Source organism: Tinamus guttatus, unplaced genomic scaffold (assembly GCF_059628265.1).
Source record: "Tinamus guttatus ecotype Peru unplaced genomic scaffold, ASM5962826v1 Tinamus_guttatus_pri_ptg000326l, whole genome shotgun sequence".
Classification (NCBI taxonomy): Eukaryota; Metazoa; Chordata; class Aves; order Tinamiformes; family Tinamidae; genus Tinamus; species Tinamus guttatus.
This window is the reverse complement of record NW_028288860.1, coordinates 1,026,386-1,047,477: the sequence shown is the minus strand read 5'-3', so window position 1 is coordinate 1,047,477 and position 21,092 is coordinate 1,026,386. Positions and strand designations below refer to the sequence as shown.

Genomic DNA, 21,092 nt, shown 5'->3' with positions numbered 1-21,092 from the left:
TCTTTCCTCAGCCATCCTACCCTGATCTTGCCATGCACAATGTATCTTACAGCTTCACCAGCCGGCCAGTCACTTTGATCTTGGAGATCCACACTGTCATTTACTGGGGAATGAGTACAACAGCCTGCATGACCCCCATTTGCGGGAGTACTACAGCCGCAAAGAGCATTTGCGTAGGCTGAGGAGAGAAGGCTTCATCACGGAGGATGGCAAAGTAGGTTGTCCATGTGGGTGAGATGATGCCCTTCCAAAGGAGGGGGAGGTTGCCAGAGCGCTTGCTGCAGCCGCTCCTTGCAGGTGGAGGGCTCAGGGTTGTTGTGCTGCTTTCGCTGCTGCGGGGCAGGAGGAGCCCAAAGCTTGCTCTAGGCATTCCCATCTGCTCTTCCCAGGCTGTGTGTCGCTGCCACAGCAGCGGGTGCGTGGCCAGGGGGCCCAGTGATGAGCACGAGTCCCCACTGGGTGGTGGGAGCAAAGCCCCTCGATGCTGGGCCGGGCCGGGAGCGCAGCTCTCGCTGGGCTAGCGCTCCTCCTGGCAAGGCAGGCTGCGCGTGAGCGGCCAAAGCGCTAGATGATTTCTGCCCTCATCTCCTCGTAGGTTGTCTGCAATCTGCATGAATTCAACCAGTACAGGCAGTACCTGACGACGCTCAAGATAGAGCTCGAGAAAGCAGATGGGCAGGAACACGAGCCTAAACCTCAGGGTGCACAGGTACGCGTCGTGGTGCAGAGGGATGGGGTTTCACATCAATTCTGCCAGAAAGGCATGACCTGAAGAAGTGGTGAAGGCTGCGCTGGTGTGCCAGCTCTTGCGGCATGGAAAGGTTTGCGTCGCTCTGTGCTGAGCAGCTGATTCAGGATTTGGGCACGGGTGGGAAAGTGGTCCCTGAGTGCCCTCTGAGAGTGCTGAGGGAAGCCTTTCCCTCCTGGTCCCTGCTTCCCTCTCCTGGGCAAGGGCTTCTCAGAAAGCATGGCAATGCAGGGATCTCCAGGAACAAGGGCTGCTTGTTCCTACTCATAAAACGAGCATTCCTCACATTCAGGTCTGGACAAGGTGCCAAGGAGCCTCTGAAGATAAGCAGAGGTGTGGTGGGAGCCAAGTAGGCAACACCCGCGGCAGCCAAGACCCCAACACCCGTGGTAGAGACGACAAGGGCAAAGGGTTCAGATCAGTAAGTCAACCTCCTCCATCCTCTCTCTCCAGCTGGTTCACCGTTCACTGGTTAATTCCTCCTGGTTTCTGTTGCAGAAGTGCTCAAAGGAACAGCGGCACGCTAAAACCCGCACTCCCTTGAACTGGAATACCCTGACAGAAGTGCGGGAGCTGGCAGAGAGCACAGTCAACAAAGTGCTGCAGAGGGTGAAAGAGCTGGAGCAGCCAGTCCACGTTTTAAGGAGTGCCCCCCTTGCAGTTCGGGGAAGGCTGTTTTGTAGCGGAGGAAGGGCAGAGCATTCAGAGAAGCCTCCTGCGGATGTGCGGGAGGAAGTTTTGCTGGTGGCTAGAGACATTGCAGCAGCCCTTTTGGATCATCTGGCGAAGGAAGGTGCATACAGAGCATCAGATGCCTCTGAGGCCAGGCTGTTGGCCAGTCGCAAAAGGCAGCAGCGCGTTGCCGCAGGACCCACGCGAGCGGGCAAATCGGGAGAAAGAAAAGCCAGGCAAGCTGAACTCCCAAGGTTTGATGGAGGACTTCCTCTGCCTTCGCTTCACAAAATCATCCAGGATGCTGCTGAAAATATTGCAGCCACCTTGCAAATGTTTGCAGCATCTCAGTTTGAGCATCACTTCCACTGCAAGTACTCTGAAATGCTCAAGCTGCCCATGAAGACAATTTGTCAGAGGCAGCTGCAACCACCCCAGGCACCTTCCTCCAACCACGTCATTGAAGATGGAGCATCATCTAGAACCTCTGAACACGAGACAGCAGACGCCAAAAACTTGCTTGTGTTGCAATCCTCCCAAAATCGTGCTGAGCTATCCCAAGCCAGGAGCACGCTCGAAGGGGAAGGCATTGCCAAAGCAATTTCCAAGGTTCAGCAGCTCCACTCGGAGATAAAAGTGTGTGCTGAGACCTTTGTGTGTGATGCTCTGGAAAGCCTGAAGAAGGAGTTAGAACAGAAACAGCCTGCCAAGGCAAGAGCCTTACCACACAGGTCAGAAGAAAGCCCTGTGCAGAGTGGCCCAAGAGAGCAGCGTGTTCGGCCTCTGACTGCAGGAGATCCAGGCGTGCATTGCAGAAGGCAGGTGGCAAAAGAGCCAAGCCGGAGAGATGGGAATGGGAGCAATGTGGGACAGGTCTTTCCAAAAGCAGAAGGAAGGAGAACTCCTACTGGAAAGTTAGTGGAGAGCCAACCAAGAACAAAGCTCCCTCCCCTCATGGTCCGTGGAATGGTCATGCTTTCAGAGGATGAAGCAGAGGCTCAAGGTTCTGAAGAGAAACATTCAGCTCATCTGCTCCCATCCGTCTGCCAAAGCTCTGAGCATTTTGCTCAGAACACGCCAGAACACATGCGGAAGCCGCACACTCCCCCCTTGCCAGTTGCATCAACACCTCACTCTGCACTGCTGGAAAACCAGCCTAAAGCGAGGCCAGGGAGCACACGAGACCCTTTCCCCTGCATTGCTCAGCAGTATTGCAGGCAGCCCGTCCCTCCTCCAGCAGCTCCAAAGACCGCTTCTCAGAGCGGAGCCCGGATGAGATCGATGCGTGTAAAGCTGGTGACGGACAAGCCGGGGCAACGTGAACGCTGACAGAGGGCATTACCGGGGCACAGAATAAAGATGTTATTTCCAAGCACTGTGTGGATGTTCTTGTGTTCCTGTGCTGCTCCGGTGATTTACACCTGTTCATGACAGGGTCCAGCAACTGCTGCGAGAGCTGCGCGAGACCTTGTGCCCAGGTCGCGAGGCAGACGAGGCGAAGCTTCTCTTCAAGCAGCCCACGTGCGGCAAGGGCTCCAGAGTGCCATTTCTTGGGGCGAGGGCATTGGGGCAGGCCTGGGCTATGTAGCCAGAATCCGGGCAGGCAAGGCTGCTCCCACCACTTGCGCTCACACATGTACTCCTGCGCTCGCTTCCCATCCCTTCGTTAGGGTGTCAGTAGAGGCAAGCCTGCTCTGCTTCAGAGTTCACCTGAAGCATTTCCATGGCAGCAGCCGAATGTCTGCAGTAAATTCTGTGCCAGAGGTCCAAACCTCTTTCAACTGCACAGAGACTTGGTCGACTGTGAACTCCCTCAAGAGTCATTCCATTCCCCACTCTAGCCCCAGCTCCATGTTCGTGTAAGTACACTGGTGGGACACATGTCACTCTCGAAGCAAGCTGCAGCAGTGGGCTTAAGGCTTGCTGAGCCAGAGGTTCCCCAGCATCAGCATTTTCATAGCTGCCGGTGGACTTAGCCAACATGCCATTGTCTACTGCCTGCGTCAGTCTCATTTTGCTTCTACCTGCCCTAAGGCACCCTAAGATTCTATCACTATGAGTGCCACAGTTCAACGACACTTTGTCCAAAATATTTATTTAAATAGAGCACTCTTTATTACCTAGCCATACTGTGTTGAGGAATCCAGCAACACGAAGCACGGAACAGGTAGTAGTAACAAACACCACGGTGACACGGCACTTCCCAGTACACACTGAGTAGCAGACTAGCGGTAAAAGGCCCCCCAGCCTAGGTGCTTTCTGCCTGCAGTTCAGCGGTGTGGACAGACTGCTCCGGTCACACAAACCACAGATAGCATGTGCTCAGCGTACAAAAGATGAGACTTTTTGTCCAACAAATGGCTTGCCAGTATAGGACACCTAAGAAGCCCTGGTGGTCCTCCTAAGAATCCTACCACATGTCACAGGAAGGATGTTTCTTCCCTTGTTACTGTAGTTCTTCCTAGAGAGCATCTAGGCCCATGCAGAGCACCACTTATTGACAAAATACTTGTTTAGAAGGGATTAAGCAGCCGAAGACTTTCAACAGCCTCTCTTTCCATGTTCCCTTTGGTAACATCATGTGGGGAAAGGGCTGGGCCAAAAAGCCACGGTCAGAGCACCCATCTGGACGGACATGTCCAGTCCAGCCCATTACAAATGGCAGCAATGTGCCTCCCATCACTGAGGCAGAGGGAGGTACATCTCTGGTACAAAGCGAGCTTTAAAAATGCTCAAAAAGATCTGCCGTCTGTGCGAACTGAGCTCCAAGGCCTCTCCTCCAAGGTCTGCGCAAGGCTGCGCCCAGGGAAGACCGGCAAGGCCCCTTGGCAAGGCGAGGGCAGGCCGGGCCTGCAGGCCAGCCCGAGGGGGCCTGCCAGGACGGGCGGTGGCGCGCAAAAGCGGCCATGCGACAATGCGCTATTGTGAGACTGGGGTCACTCGTGAGGCGAGCGGCCGCGGCCAGCAGAGCTGGGTGCTGCTGGAGCCATTGGAGCCAGCGAACGTCGCAGCTCGCGGAGAAAGTTCTGGAAAGAACCATGGAGAACATTCTCCGTGCTGATGTCCAAAATGGAGATGGACTAGCGAGAACAGAGGAGAAGAGGGCCGAGGTGTGTACCAGGCTGCAGAGAGGGCTAAGCGTGGGAGCCAGCAACCGTGTGGGGCTGCTGTGGGCTGTGGGAGTGCACAGGGGAGGGAGAGTGACAGGCACAGGGGGGAGGCCGGAGGAGGCTCTTGGGGAACTGTGTCTCTCTGCCGCTGCTGGAGTCCAGCTCCACAGGCCAGAGAGTGCTGTGCAAGGACGTCAGGGCTGGGTAAAGGGGCTGGAGTTGTAGGCAAGTGACCGGAGGAGCAGAGCATGGCTGGGGAATAGGGCACTCTTGGCACCCTCCTTGCGTGGGGCTTTCAAGGCGCACTTCTGGAAGCTGCTGTGCAGGAAGGCTGTGGAGAGCCAAAAGCCCATGAGTGCCTCTGTCTTTCCAGCCCGGGCGCCGAAGACAGCAGCTCAGAGATTCTACTGAGCTGCTGAACTTGCCTCTGGGGGTGAAGATCCCTGTGGAGCCGGGCTCCAGCACTGTGTTCCACCGGACCAAGCTGGGGGTAAAGGTAAAAGCAGCTGAAAGGGGTCAGGAAAGTCTCCTCTTCCTCCTCCTTTTCTTGCCGGACACGCAGAGCATCCTGCAAGAGGGACATTCCTCCATCCAAGCAGTGGGATATCCTGGTGTCAGCGGGAGCTGCAGTCCTTAGTGTGACAGGGAACAGATGGTCTGTGCGCTGAGCGAAGGCAGGAGCTGCCAGGAGGAGGCCCCAGGTCGTGTGCAGGAGTTGGGAGAGAAGGTTGCAACATGGGTCTCTGCCCGTGCATGTGCCTACAGAGCCAGTGGCAGCCTGGTGTGTGGCACTGGAGAAGTGTTCCACGGGGCCCGGCGTGCATCACGCAGCGAGGCGGCCAGGGATGCTCCTACAGAACCTGGGAGACTCTCCAGGAGAGTTTTCCCTTCCCTCGAGCTCTGTTTGTGCCGAGCTGTAAATGGCAAGGCTTCTCTGCCGAGGAAACTTGTCAAGTATCCCCTTCTACACACAGCCACGAGATGGGAGCTGTGGAGCTGTGGATGGTTCTCCTCGCCTGAAAAGTCTCCAAGTAGAATAAGCTTTCCTTTGGGTATGATTTCTCCGTATCCCTGTGGGTACAGAGTGAGCTAGGTGCTGAGCCAGGAATGACCCTAAATCTCAGAGCCTGGAGAGCTAGCCCTATGAGCTGACAAAGCTCCAAAGTGTCTTTGTCTCTTTCCTCAGCCATCCTACCCTGATCTTGCCATGCACAATGTATCTTACAGCTTCACCAGCCGGCCAGTCACTTTGATCTTGGAGATCCACACTGTCATTTACTGGGGAATGAGTACAACAGCCTGCATGACCCCCATTTGCGGGAGTACTACAGCCGCAAAGAGCATTTGCGTAGGCTGAGGAGAGAAGGCTTCATCACGGAGGATGGCAAAGTAGGTTGTCCATGTGGGTGAGATGATGCCCTTCCAAAGGAGGGGGAGGTTGCCAGAGCGCTTGCTGCAGCCGCTCCTTGCAGGTGGAGGGCTCAGGGTTGTTGTGCTGCTTTCGCTGCTGCGGGGCAGGAGGAGCCCAAAGCTTGCTCTAGGCATTCCCATCTGCTCTTCCCAGGCTGTGTGTCGCTGCCACAGCAGCGGGTGCGTGGCCAGGGGGCCCAGTGATGAGCACGAGTCCCCACTGGGTGGTGGGAGCAAAGCCCCTCGATGCTGGGCCGGGCCGGGAGCGCAGCTCTCGCTGGGCTAGCGCTCCTCCTGGCAAGGCAGGCTGCGCGTGAGCGGCCAAAGCGCTAGATGATTTCTGCCCTCATCTCCTCGTAGGTTGTCTGCAATCTGCATGAATTCAACCAGTACAGGCAGTACCTGACGACGCTCAAGATAGAGCTCGAGAAAGCAGATGGGCAGGAACACGAGCCTAAACCTCAGGGTGCACAGGTACGCGTCGTGGTGCAGAGGGATGGGGTTTCACATCAATTCTGCCAGAAAGGCATGACCTGAAGAAGTGGTGAAGGCTGCGCTGGTGTGCCAGCTCTTGCGGCATGGAAAGGTTTGCGTCGCTCTGTGCTGAGCAGCTGATTCAGGATTTGGGCACGGGTGGGAAAGTGGTCCCTGAGTGCCCACTGAGAGTGCTGAGGGAAGCCTTTCCCTCCTGGTCCCTGCTTCCCTCTCCTGGGCAAGGGCTTCTCAGAAAGCATGGCAATGCAGGGATCTCCAGGAACAAGGGCTGCTTGTTCCTACTCATAAAACGAGCATTCCTCACATTCAGGTCTGGACAAGGTGCCAAGGAGCCTCTGAAGATAAGCAGAGGTGTGGTGGGAGCCAAGTAGGCAACACCCGCGGCAGCCAAGACCCCAACACCCGTGGTAGAGACGACAAGGGCAAAGGGTTCAGATCAGTAAGTCAACCTCCTCCATCCTCTCTCTCCAGCTGGTTCACCGTTCACTGGTTAATTCCTCCTGGTTTCTGTTGCAGAAGTGCTCAAAGGAACAGCGGCACGCTAAAACCCGCACTCCCTTGAACTGGAATACCCTGACAGAAGTGCGGGAGCTGGCAGAGAGCACAGTCAACAAAGTGCTGCAGAGGGTGAAAGAGCTGGAGCAGCCAGTCCACGTTTTAAGGAGTGCCCCCCTTGCAGTTCGGGGAAGGCTGTTTTGTAGCGGAGGAAGGGCAGAGCATTCAGAGAAGCCTCCTGCGGATGTGCGGGAGGAAGTTTTGCTGGTGGCTAGAGACATTGCAGCAGCCCTTTTGGATCATGTGGCGAAGGAAGGTGCATACAGAGCATCAGATGCCTCTGAGGCCAGGCTGTTGGCCAGTCGCAAAAGGCAGCAGCGCGTTGCCGCAGGACCCACGCGAGCGGGCAAATCGGGAGAAAGAAAAGCCAGGCAAGCTGAACTCCCAAGGTTTGATGGAGGACTTCCTCTGCCTTCGCTTCACAAAATCATCCAGGATGCTGCTGAAAATATTGCAGCCACCTTGCAAATGTTTGCAGCATCTCAGTTTGAGCATCACTTCCACTGCAAGTACTCTGAAATGCTCAAGCTGCCCATGAAGACAATTTGTCAGAGGCAGCTGCAACCACCCCAGGCACCTTCCTCCAACCACGTCATTGAAGATGGAGCATCATCTAGAACCTCTGAACACGAGACAGCAGACGCCAAAAACTTGCTTGCGTTGCAATCCTCCCAAAATCGTGCTGAGCTATCCCAAGCCAGGAGCACGCTCGAAGGGGAAGGCATTGCCAAAGCAATTTCCAAGGTTCAGCAGCTCCACTCGGAGATAAAAGTGTGTGCTGAGACCTTTGTGTGTGATGCTCTGGAAAGCCTGAAGAAGGAGTTAGAACAGAAACAGCCTGCCAAGGCAAGAGCCTTACCACACAGGTCAGAAGAAAGCCCTGTGCAGAGTGGCCCAAGAGAGCAGCGTGTTCGGCCTCTGACTGCAGGAGATCCAGGCGTGCATTGCAGAAGGCAGGTGGCAAAAGAGCCAAGCCGGAGAGATGGGAATGGGAGCAATGTGGGACAGGTCTTTCCAAAAGCAGAAGGAAGGAGAACTCCTACTGGAAAGTTAGTGGAGAGCCAACCAAGAACAAAGCTCCCTCCCCTCATGGTCCGTGGAATGGTCATGCTTTCAGAGGATGAAGCAGAGGCTCAAGGTTCTGAAGAGAAACATTCAGCTCATCTGCTCCCATCCGTCTGCCAAAGCTCTGAGCATTTTGCTCAGAACACGCCAGAACACATGCGGAAGCCGCACACTCCCCCCTTGCCAGTTGCATCAACACCTCACTCTGCACTGCTGGAAAACCAGCCTAAAGCGAGGCCAGGGAGCACACGAGACCCTTTCCCCTGCATTGCTCAGCAGTATTGCAGGCAGCCCGTCCCTCCAGCAGCTCCAAAGACCGCTTCTCAGAGCGGAGCCCGGATGAGATCGATGCGTGTAAAGCTGGTGACGGACAAGCCGGGGCAACGTGAACGCTGACAGAGGGCATTACCGGGGCACAGAATAAAGATGTTATTTCCAAGCACTGTGTGGATGTTCTTGTGTTCCTGTGCTGCTCCGGTGATTTACACCTGTTCATGACAGGGTCCAGCAACTGCTGCGAGAGCTGCGCGAGACCTTGTGCCCAGGTCGCGAGGCAGACGAGGCGAAGCTTCTCTTCAAGCAGCCCACGTGCGGCAAGGGCTCCAGAGTGCCATTTCTTGGGGCGAGGGCATTGGGGCAGGCCTGGGGTATATAGGCAAAGCACAGGCACTAATGGTGCTCCCACCATTTACACTCACACATATGCTACTGAGTTTGGTTCTCGTATCTGAGGTTGGGCAACAACCTATGGTAATGCGCACATCTCCTGCACTGTGTCCCCTTGGCTTTCTCATCCTTATGTACGGCATGGGTTTTCAGCAAGTGAACCCTTCAGTGCAGATCCCATCACTGGTTTTATAAATGGGTTACTTCGCTGGGTAAATGAAAGTGTCCACCAGTCATCAGTGGGGCCCTTCTTCGAACAGGAAAAGTTGGCTGTGATAGCGGCTCAAGTCATGGGTGGGAAGCATCATGCTAAGCAGTTGCTGCTATCCTGGAAGAGGTTATTGGGGCATCACTGTCAGGGATCAAATGCACTGAGATTTGTGTCTTGTAGGTGGGCAGGGGCTGTGTCTTCCCCAAAGCAGCTCTTCCAGCCAGCTGTGCTGAGTGCCAGACATGGCCACCCTTTGCTTCGGGACTCCAGCTGGCAGCAGCTCAACTCAAGTGCATCCACAGTGGTGGCAGTGCTGGGGACAGTCCCATGCCCTCTCTGTGGGATGCCAAGCTCTTGGTTGAGCCCACCTGGCTGTTGAGGGAGAGCTCGGAGTCAGAGAATGTCTCTGGATGCCATTTCCATCCTCGAGAATTGCTCCTGGTATTCACCTGCTGCCAGTTTGTCAGAGTTCCCTCCTCAGCAGCCCCTGCACCCCTCTGGGTACTGTGGCAAAGTCGTGTTTTCCTCCCACTTGTGCAGGAGGCAGCAAGGTGTCTGGAGGCTGGTGGACTGTGTCCTTGCAGGTCCAGCAATCTTAGTAGAGCACTTTCTTTTCTCCTATTTAATGGGAGCCTGATGGTAGTACAGATTTGCAGCCTCAGCTCTGACTTGTAACCTGTGAGAAATAGATGAGCCAAGGAGATGATTTTTTAAAAGAATGAATTTCTCAAATTGAAAAACCATTGCAGCTAGTCCATCAGTCATTGTTAGGGTTGCATTGGGGAAATGGTGGCTTAAATGACAGTGAGATGATGTCTTGTGGGTGCCTGTTTGTGCTCTCAGTGACAGTGCTGCATTTAGGAGAATGAAACAGCCATTTGTAATTCTGTCAAAGCAATTGCACACAGTGTTGGCAGGTCTCAGGAAACAAGGCCTGCTGAAAGGAGCTGAGTGAGCTGTGATGCTAGATCTGCAGCTTAGGTCATGTCTATGCGTGTTGTGAGGCTGCTGGAGAGTGGTCTTTGCTGCAGTTAGGACAAAATGTGGTCCTACACCTTATCTCCTAGTTACAATAGGGTGTCATAACATCCAGAGACATAGAGGCACTTTCAGGATTCTCCCCAAACTGTTGCTGGTGCCATTTCTTATTTCTGCAGGTTTTCTGTCATTCATCTGAGACTGCACGAACATGTCTTAAAGAAGCACAGATGTAAAGGAATGTCTGATTGGGAGGGGTTGCTTCTTTAAGATGGGAAGGAAGTAATTTTCATATGTTGCCTGAGATAAAGATGACATTTGTAAAGTGCTAAATACAGCAGTTTCGTACATTCTACTGTAACTGCAGTTCAATTCACATAACTGCACCTGATAATGATGCTGTTTGTTCATGCTCATGTGGCCAGGTACTCTCTGGGATCAGGGGAGATGGTCTGCATCACGCCGCGCTCTTTCCAATACTGCAATTAGTTTGGTGAGGATTCCTCCCAGGAAAGGTGACAAAGATTTCCACCAAAACTTAGAAGGGCAATCCACTATGCTGTTGGCTTTGCAACACTGATGCAATTTGTGATACTCTCCATCCCTGCAATCCCACAATTTTATCTCATACTAATATAAAGGAGCATGAGTAGCTGTGGAATTAAATGAGAATCCTTACTACCATGCTTTTCCTTTTCTAGGATCTTTCTGATGGCCTGAATAGCTCTTACAGACATACAGTAGCAATTTGGTGAGAGCTTTGTGCTGTTTTTAGCAGAGTTTAGTGTTTCTCTGAACATGAGCAGTAATAACTTGATGAATAGAGAATAACAAGAACCTGTAGCATTTTGTACATTGCCAGTTGTAATCTGACATGGGTAATCACTATTCTGCTACTTCTCTGCTTGTTATGAATGTGCCGTGAACTTAGATTAGGAATCAGTTAAACAGCAAATAGGTTTCTTTGTCAAGATCAATTAACTCCTTTTCCCAGCCAGTGAATTGTCTCTTTGGAATTTCACATCCTGCATGGTTGCCATTTCTTCAGCAGCTTTTACTTGATAATGCTGATGTTTTATAGCTTGATTTAAATGATGCAGATCAATGCATATGTGGATTTTTAATTAAAACCATATATTTGGTCTAAATGAATTATCCAGGTTATAGTTTTAGCTACTGTTCCGGATGCAAGAAGCAAACTACGGATAGTTACACACGAGATAATACCTGCCAGCAGGATAATGAAACCGAACATCCTCTTGGGCTGGCAGATTACAGAGAGGGAGTTGCTGACCGGCTCCCACGGAGACAGCGTAGGCCTCAGTATTGGGAGTTTCTCCTTCCCCCTGTTCTCTCTGCACTGTCCTCTTTACACTCGGTACATCCTGACATGTAGGGCCAGTACGACCCAGGAGGCAGGCCGGGGGGGACAGACAAACTCTACCTTTAGTTGCACAACCTTCCCTCCTGGGTGCACAGGCACGCATGCCAGTAAAGGGTCCCAACACTCATCCCGCCTTCCTCATCTTCTTCCTCTCGCAACAGGATGAAGCGGTGCATTGAACACACTGGTCTCTGTGGGTGACCGGCCAAGGAAAATTTCCCATCAGTGGTGACCTCCCATTGTCTTAATCCGTTCCATGACCTGCTTTATCCTGCTGCCATCATGACACAGAGTTATCAGGATCTTTTTAGCTTCTGCCTTAGCATTTTCTAATAGCTGTTATAAATTTGCAAGTTCTAACAGTTCTTTTACAAACAACAAGTCCATACCCATTAGGGTCGGGTTCATGCTATAATGTAGGGTATCGTTTCTAATTAGCAATTGACTAGTAAACATGTGTAACAGACACAAAATCACAGCCTCTAATAATAACTACATTATAAGCACACATATTAGAGTCATTAAACACAGTGTGGTTGTAACTTTCATTACTTAGCACATATTTATGCATTGTTTTAAAATACACACACCCTTTCTCTACATAAGCTAATGTGGTTTTATTATTACTCTGTGGATTGATCCCAAAATGGCATATGCCCTGTTTGGTATCAAAGCAAACACTGCTCACCTTAAGGGCATCATCTTTGCATATGAACCCTAGCCCCTGTTCTAAAATACAGGCATCTAACATCTACTGATTGCCATTTTTTATCAGACACCCTTGCCTTGCTCTGTGAAGAAATTCTTCCTTAAGTTCCTGTGGAACTTCTGTTTTTTCAGCTTGTGGCCATTACCTCCAGTTCTATTGCTGGCTACCCCTGAAAAGAGGTTGGCCCATCCTCTTCACTCCCTCCCTTGAGGTATTAATAGACACTGATTAGATCCCCTTTGGCTGCATGACACTGATTGCCCTGTCCATGTAACATTCCTCATCCCCCTATGTCAGTATGGTATATCTCACATTTCAACACTATGAAGCTTTGTATAAACAAATGCTCCCTGAAGCTAACCCACTTTCCAAATAACTGTTCTTGCTTTCAAGCTAATGAGCCACTCTTTGTCTTTATTTCTTGTTTAGAAACCCAAATTGTGCAACCAAGAAGAAAGCCAACAACAAGCTATAAGGGACCCTCACAGGACTCATCTGCGAATCAAAATCAACTTTCCCTTTATCACTAGCATGTTGCTTGGATCCGTTTTCAGAGTGCTGAGAAGATTCTGCCATGTATTAATTTAATAATTGCTTAATGCTGTAATACACACAGGCTTTAATTGAGCAATTCCCCAGGTCCCATCATAGAACCTATTTAATCTGTCAATATTTCTTTCTAGTGCCTTTTTTTCAAGTATTTTAAAAGAAATAATGACATGATTACAATAACTTCAATTAAGCCTGGCACTTCGTCAAACTGGCTTCTGAGATGCTGCATGGTAAATACTATGCAATTCCCATATGGTTATCAAATTTGAAAGTTTTAAAATATTAAAGCAGTACATTCTCACTTTCACAAGGCAGCAGGCTGGATGGTACAATTATATAGTCTATTAGTTATAATTTGGTCTACTTAAAACATGCGCATGTTTTAATGAAATGAAATGATGCAAACATAAATTAAGAATGGTCTAGTTTATTTTATATCCACTGCAACTTTTTTGATTTAATATATTGAAATGGTCCCTCTGAGAACCCACCTGCATTCTTTTCAAAACCTTCCACATACTTCTCTCAGCAGAAAATACAATTAGGAAAAAGCTGTGTTTGTAAAGATGCGACAATACAATAGAAAAAAGACCTCAGGAAGGCTTTGGGAGCTTGATAGTAATCAAATTTACTGCAGAAAAGAAAATCAATGTTGCTATCTTTATATATCAACATAAACATTTATATTTCATTACATCAGTGAGAAAGACAAACTGTAAAGAATCCACTGAAGATTCGTCCTTCAACCCCATCCCTCCACAAAGTTGTAAATCCTTCATTTTTACACCCTTTGCATGCAGAAGTAGGATGAAAAGCCCTATCAATGCTCCTTACAGTCAAACATAGCTCCCTGAGGCTGAACCTCACCTAGCAGTGACATGGCTTTATATCACAGTGGCGTTAAGAACAGAGTAAATCTCAGTGCTGACCTGACTAAAGTAGCTAAGTTCTACATGCCCTTTCTTTAAGATATTCCTTAGATATCCCTAGAATACCTATAAACATATTACAAGCTTTTTCAGCTAGATACAATACAAATGTCGTAATTGTGTTCCTGAAGATAAGTCACCATTTGATTTGTGTTTGTGTGCAGTCCCACTGATTTTTCTTCTTAGCCTTTAGCCATGGGCATTAAATTCACCTGCATCAACCTTTGTAAAACAAATTATTCTTTACTCCAGAACAAAAGTAAATGAGGGTTTTTCTGTGGCAACTAGAAGAAGAACTGACTACTTACTATTCAGCATTCCAAAGCTATTACTTGGTATTAGTCTCTGCATTCATAATTTACTAATCTTTCATTTCATAAGATGTGGGTAGTGGGAACAATACTCTGAGACTCAAATGACTTCCTCACCATGGATAATGTTGTGCAAACAAAGCAAAATGTTCCCAAACACTGTACAGGCTGAACGCCCTTCACTTAACAAATCAACAAATGCTAGAAAGCAATGAATACATTTGAGGAAAATGGGTTTGGCTCATGGATGGAAGGACTAAATCACTGAATAAAGTATTAATTTTACCAGCCTTAATATGAATGAGGAATGAGATTTTTAGATATATGAGGTCAGGCATCAGAATTATTGGTTTGTGCAAAGTTTGCATCAGGAAACATAGTCTTCCACTACCCTTCAATTAAAATAGAATCTTATGTTTAAATCTCCTTGAAGCATACCAGGGTACTTGTAGTCATTGCAGGGCAAGACTGCTTTCTGTGACAGCTCAGCCTTTGGGGTATTTCTCTCCAAATTGAGGGAACACTTGACACACAAGAGATCAGGGCTGTTATTTAAGAGGAAGTGGAGAAAATGCATTGATGGGATCCACTGAAGCCAAGTGCAAAGTTTTGAGCTGGAAGACAATAATCCAGAGTACCCAAACATGTTGGAGGCAGCTAGAAAGGACCTTTGCTGAACAGGTCCTGGGGCTGTTTGACAAGTTCAGCCTGGGTTAACATTGTACCCTTGCAAACCAAGGCACCATTGAGCCAAGTACACCCTGTGTTGCATTAGCAAGAGATCAAGGGGACAGATCCTGGTCTATTCGACACTGGTGTGACATCATTGACATCATGTGCAGCGCTGGGTCCTAGTTTGGGCTCCCAGTGCAAGCTCGAGAGCCTAGTGGAGGCCACAGCACTGGAACTCAGGACATGCCAGGTAGGAAGTGAAGCTGCTACTGCCACCTGGAGAGTGTGAGATGCTGCAGTGTGTCCGTTGAGATCTTTCAGGTCCCAAATAGGAGGAGGATTCACACCCATAAAGCTGGAGCATGATCAAATTCCCTGTATTTACAGAAAAGTCATAACAAAGTGAACTTCAACACATGCTACATCAGATTTCAGCATACATGGACTTCCTGCTTCTGTGCTATGGGACCGCATCCCTGAAGCTCTTCAGCAAGGAGTTCCCAGCAGTGAGTGGGGGGTCTGCTGGGTTGGTCCTGTTTTATTAGCCTGTGGGCTACCTCACTTAATGACCTAGGGGACCCCAGCCCCTCAGGACCGTTACCCAGGGTTGCTGTTTCAACTCTCCCTGCACAGCATCTCCCTGTCGCCAGCAGATCTAGTCTGAGGCTGGCGGGCAGCAATGACTCCAACTGGTTTGCTCCAGCTTCAGGAGGCTTTGGTAATAACAGGTCCAAAAACTGGCCTGGTTACACCTCTTGGATGAGTTTGTGTTTGTATTGAGAGGAAAATAAGCTAGACAGCTTCTGCTAATCTCTTCGGAGCCATACAACCTTCATTGATTTTCCCTTTGGAGAATTCATAGGCATTCCTGCTGTCCCGTGGAGTAGTCAGCTCTGAGGTTTTGCTAAACCTCAATATCTTATTTATAGCAAGTTAAGTGGTAATTTCCTAGCAATGGAACAAATATTCTTTGGCCTCATTTATCTTGAAGATGGTGCACAGAGACACTGCTTCCTCCCCTTCCAAGCCCCTCTCAGATAGCCAATGCATCCATTAGCCAATCCACATCCAGTTTCTTTTAGATGCAAATATCTGAAGGCGTTAGCATGCACATACATTACCCAATAGTTGTACTGCACTCCTGAGCAGAGGGTTAGGAGAAGGCTGAGGAAGACCTGGAAAGTGAGCTAACCTGTCCTTCAGCTTCATCTGCATGCTCACAGCTGCTTGTCCAGCCAGATCTTCCAGTCTCCCATGATGGAGACCCTAAGGTGCCCAAGGTAAACCACTCCAGTGCTCTATCTACAAAATTAAAAAACAAACAAATAAACAAAACCCACAGCTTTTCCTAAATGGGTAAACTGAATATTCTGCTACATCTGTTGAAAATGATCAGTTTTTCTCTTTGCAGCAGCCTTTTCTGTATTTGAAGACTATTACTGTCCTTTTCCCCTTTACCCAGGCCCTCCATTTTGTGCCAAACAAGACTAGTTTGTTCACCTCTCTTCATAGGTGTCATTATCTAGACTTCTGAAGAACATGCAGGTATTAGGATACATCTAGGTGCTGATGCTACAGAAAATGAGACTTATATAAGGTCATCATAGTGATTTATCTTTATGGTATCATCACAACATTAGATGAGCTTCTTTATTTATTAAAAATATATAATTTTTGACTGAATATTACTGTAAATAGATGCCACACTCATTAATAGCATAGCCTGTACGTCATCTCATTTCTTCAGCTCTAGTCTGGGAACTTTATTCTACTGATTTCTAACTGTGCATAATTCTGCTTCTTAATGACATGAACACAAAAAAAACATGATACAGGATCACTGAAAAATATGCTGAAGTATTTAGCTATACGATACTCCTATACTATATGCAGAAATATAGAATGATGCACTTAGTATTCATCACAGGACTAGGAGAGTCAATCCACAGGGGAAGGCGAACCATGGAGTTTTGGCTGGCATTTCTAGGGCAGAACCTTGCAGAATGTATACTGTCGGGAGACTCTTCTTGGTTTGGTGAGGTTCTCTGCAGACCATCTGAGGAATGAGAGACCACCTGAGGAAGGAACACTGAGTAAAAACAAAATTCTTTGAAATAATCTAGACATAATCATCTTGATGATCTCTTTAGACTCACAATCCTAGAGACAAATAATCTGTGGCAATGCCTTGCTGAAGAGGAAATTGTAAACAATATATTTTTAAAGTTAAAAATTATTCTAATTTAATGATATCTGTTCAGTCAGTGTTTGGAAGTAGATCAATGTGTGAGTAGTAGAACAATAATGTACTTTAAATTATCGATAAACGAATCAGTCTGGTAGGCAGTGTGTGTGGTACATTATTCATTTCTATTATCCAAAACACTTCACTAGCTCTCAGAGTCTGGTGATAAAGTATTCATAATACAATATCCACCATCCCAGAAAACAGTCTCTAATGTGATATTAAAGTTAAAAGAGAAGTGAAGTATATTCCCCCAAAGTATTTGACTAATCCTGGTAAGAATCTAACACATGCTTCTTTTTAAAGCTGGATTTACCCTTTTTTTTTTTTTTTTTTTTAATCATTTGCATTGCATCCAAAATGACAAATATTCTATGCTTGGCTTGGGTCTCTTACCAAAGTGTGAATTTCTCCCAAGACATCTTAGTAGAAAGCAAGGTGGATGTGTTACCCTGGAGTCAGCACAGCCTCCTGTCTCTTCTTCTCCATCCTGCAAGAGATTGTCAGACTGATCTGGAAAGGTCTGTGGAGAGTGAAGACAGAGTCAGGCGGTGTCACCTGCCCCTCCTCCCACTGTAATGGCATGGGTCACCTCCAGCCATTTCGGAGGAAGAAAGCCATATGAGGCCAAGCCAGGACTTACTAAGACCTTCTCAGGCCAGTTTTTGCTTTCATTCCTATTGCTTCTGCTCCTCAACCTATTGGGCAGAGGTGGCAGTAGAACATAAGCTGGAAGGGCTGCAGGAGGAGTGGGGAGGTAAGAAAGGGTGAGCTGCACTTGGTGTGCCACAGACATATTCCAAGGCCTAGGGATACTCTGCCCCACAGTGCAGAGGGAGGACAAGCGCAAGGGCCTGGACAATTTCCTGGCAGACTATGCAGGGAGGATGTCAAGGAGTTTGAGCAGTGGAAGAGAAATTGGTCCAGAAGAGACTGCTCCCTTCACACATGCTGCATGCCAGCAGCGATCTTGGGGTAAGGACTTCACCAGTCGCTGTCAAACCCCGCAGGTCCAGCTTGAAGGAGGTAATCACCACAGTGATTTATTGTATTTCTTTAACCTGCTTTATAGCATGATGCAAAAATGTTTGAAAGTCTCATGACGATTTCATCTCCTCATTCTTGCTTACTTTCTTTTCTTTCCTCCAACAGCCTCATAAATACACAACCCCCACCTCCATATGGGTCTTCTTGGAGAAGTAAGAAAGTATCTTTGGAAAAGGTAGAAGTAATGTCTAAATGAGGAATTTTTAAAAGGCTAGTAAAACACATACATGGTTGTTAGGCACAAAATATAATCTCTGTCCCAAAGCTGCAGATCTCTGGGGGCCTGAAGCCTATAATAAGGAAACATATATATGATCATACCATCATTGTTACACCGTGTCTTAGACATCTGTCACAGGACTGTGAGCTAGAGCCATGTTAGGTCTAAATATCATAGCTGTTTCAAGTTGGTGTATTACCTGCCCTCCCAGCTTCCTTCCAGGATCCCGAGGAGTCAGCAGGCTGGTCTTTTAACATTCCTCTTCACCTGAGCAAGATATTTATGAGGCTGTTTTTTGTAGGAAATAAAAGAGAGAAAGCAAGCCCAAATTCCCACTTTCTGGCCAGAAGGGATTGCAGAGAGTTGGGACTGAGAACATTACAGCCCCATCCACCCATAGGCCGTCCTATTTCAGAACCATACAGCCCATGCACAGCCAGTCAGCTAGCATAGTAGAAAAAAAGCACAGGGATTCCCCCCTTGTCCTGTCTTTGTCTCCCACTTCATGGGATTGATCTGATTCCCGGGTGACAGGACAAGATATGACCAGATGGCCTGGTAGCCCCTGTACAACACATATCAAGTTGCTACAAACCTCACATCAGATCCTTTGACCCCATAGCACATGAGATCACCTCTCATTTTGATAAGTCCTGAGAGTGGATGGGTGTGCTGCACTCCCAGCACTGTTCCCTGATGACAGCAAAACTCACAGTAATATCTGACGGTGTTACACAAAATTCATATCAGCATGTGTGAAAGCAAAATATTGATCTTAGCATCATGGTGGGCAGGGAGGACAAAAGATTGATCAGGATTAGCTTGGTTTCTGTCCATTATTTTTCCCCTGCAAAAATAGGAACAAACCATGGTTTGTCTCAAATCCATTCATTGAGGAAAAAAATGAACAAGATGTTTAATGTAGTTTGTGGAATAAATAGGAAATAAACACAGTAATAGTAATTGAAGCATTTTGTCAATTGATCTCAAAAGAGTGGTTATTGATCCTCACTTTAAGCAGCTGGTTAGTGTTTGCTATTAGCTTGTTAAGTTTGTCATTGTAATTATACAATAAAAAATATTTGCAACAGGCTTCCACTGGCTGACTGCACATGAATTGTTTACATTCTTTCACTTATTTTTGACAGACATCTATAATTTAGACTTATCCTCTGACTGTGGCTGAATATATATTGTTTTATAATCTTTAATAGAGCTGAGGGGGGAATAAAACATAATGTATGATTTATTTAATGATTTCAGCTACTTTTGCTCATAAATTGTGAGAAGTTTATGAATGCTTCATATTTATTTGTTATTCAAGAAATATTTCTGGAATAATTGTTAATGCTCATTCTTGTTCTGCTAGTTGTTGTCAGCAACTTGTTCCAAGTGCCCAGTAGGAAAGTCTGAGGTTTCAGATTAGTTCGTCTTAGATTCTGTTGCTGCTGCAGAATTGAAAGTAAAATCCTCTCAGAAGCAGAGAATTGCTGAGGTGGGAAGGGGCCTTGGGAAACCTGCTGAAGCACCCAGAGCAGGCTGCACAGGGCTATGCCCAGGCAAGTTTTGATTATATCCAGGAATGGAGACTCCAAAACCTCTCTGGGCAACCTGTTCCAGTGTTCAGCTGCCTACACAGTAGAAAAGCTTTTTCCTATGTTTAAGTAGAAGTTCTGTATTTCATTTTGTGCTCATTGCCTCTTACCCATTGCTGTGCACCACTGAGAAGAGGCAGGAGCTGTCTTTTATACGCTCCCACCAAGTACCTATACAAATGGATGAGGTCCTCCCTCAGTCTTCTCCAGGCTAAACAGTCACAATTCTCTCAGCCTCTCCTCACAGAACAAGTTCTGCAGTCACTTAGTCATTGTGGCGCTTTGCTGAACTCACTCAAAGTCTTTCTTGTACTCAGGAGCCTGGGACTGGATCCTCAAAATGTGTCAGCTGGTTTGAAGGTCTCTTATACTCCTCCAAAAGACTCCTGTCACTTTCTCCACTCTAAACAAGAAAGATCATCTACTATCTAATCCCCCTGCACAAGCAGGGTCACCTAGAGCACATTGCCTGGAGCTTGAATACATAAAACTTTCCCAGACGTGTTTTAAAAATGAAGACCTAATGTTCCTGCCAGCCCTGCCTATTCACACTAGTGCTATTTCTGCATGATTTGTCTTGTGCATTGTGCCTGCATATGTGCGGATAATTTGCTATAAATGGTGGTTACTGGAATGCAGCTACATCTGGGGTAGTTGGGTGTTACTGGGGTAGAGGGTTTGAACTGAGATTTGTGCTCCTTTTGGCGCTCTTGACTCAAGGAGGTTTCTCTGCCATGGCACAGGTCAGTCCCTGTGGTGTGAGAAGGACTATTGCAGTGTCACAACTGGAGATGCCCTTTGGATCAAGGTGGAGATGGAAGGATCAGCCGTACGCTGTGCCTGCAATGTGGTGCTGTGCCAAGGGGAAGGCTATTTGCCTGCTTTCCAAAGGCATGAGACACAGGAAGGACTTGAGAGAGCTATGAGTTGGATGTGGAGATAAAACTTGTATCTGAAGTTGGGGCATCTGATTTAGACATATGGATGATAAATACCTGCCATGGCATTTGCCTGAATGTTTTCCTTTCAGGGTTAGCAGATGGTTTGTAGCCATGACAGTTATGACTAACTATAAATAACTTCTACTGCTGTCTAAAGACAAGTGTGTGAGGAAATTAGCTAAAGAACATAGACACAGCATGTAGCATGGGAAAGGCAAGTGGGGCTGATGTCCAGTCATCTTTCTGGACCTGATGGTCTACCTGTGACCTGTGGTGAGGACATGATCATGTGGGCAGCATCCTCTGGAACACAAATTCAGAGGGCTACAGCACATTGGCAAAGACAAAGAAAATCAACATAATAGCTCATTGTCCTCTTTCTCCAAGGCTTGCTGTAATACTTGATGTGATTTACCTTTTATGAGTTTGTTCTAACCTATAGACTATAAGTCTGGGGTAAATGAAAAAGATTGTGCTCAGAAGGTTTAGGATGAAAGACTTTCTGTCCTTGCTCAATTTATGATATTGTGGATCTGTAATACTCTTTTTCTCTTGGTATTAGATTTTAGATGGATTT

The 21,092-nt window shown here is 47.8% G+C and overlaps 1 protein-coding gene across 1 annotated transcript in view; it reads left to right on the top strand.

Annotated features, from left to right (window-relative positions):
- The window catches only part of LOC148593866 (uncharacterized), a 95,498-nt gene that overhangs the window by 24,209 nt on the left and 50,197 nt on the right, over window positions 1–21,092 (top strand). Inside the window, exons 19-24 of the mRNA XM_088529180.1 lie at window positions 53–214; window positions 596–715; window positions 2,239–2,253; window positions 4,943–5,026; window positions 5,758–5,919; window positions 6,301–6,414. Coding sequence (XP_088385306.1) covers window positions 53–214; window positions 596–715; window positions 2,239–2,253; window positions 4,943–5,026; window positions 5,758–5,919; window positions 6,301–6,414 — 657 coding nt within the window. The remainder of the gene's footprint in view (window positions 1–52; window positions 215–595; window positions 716–2,238; window positions 2,254–4,942; window positions 5,027–5,757; window positions 5,920–6,300; window positions 6,415–21,092) is intronic.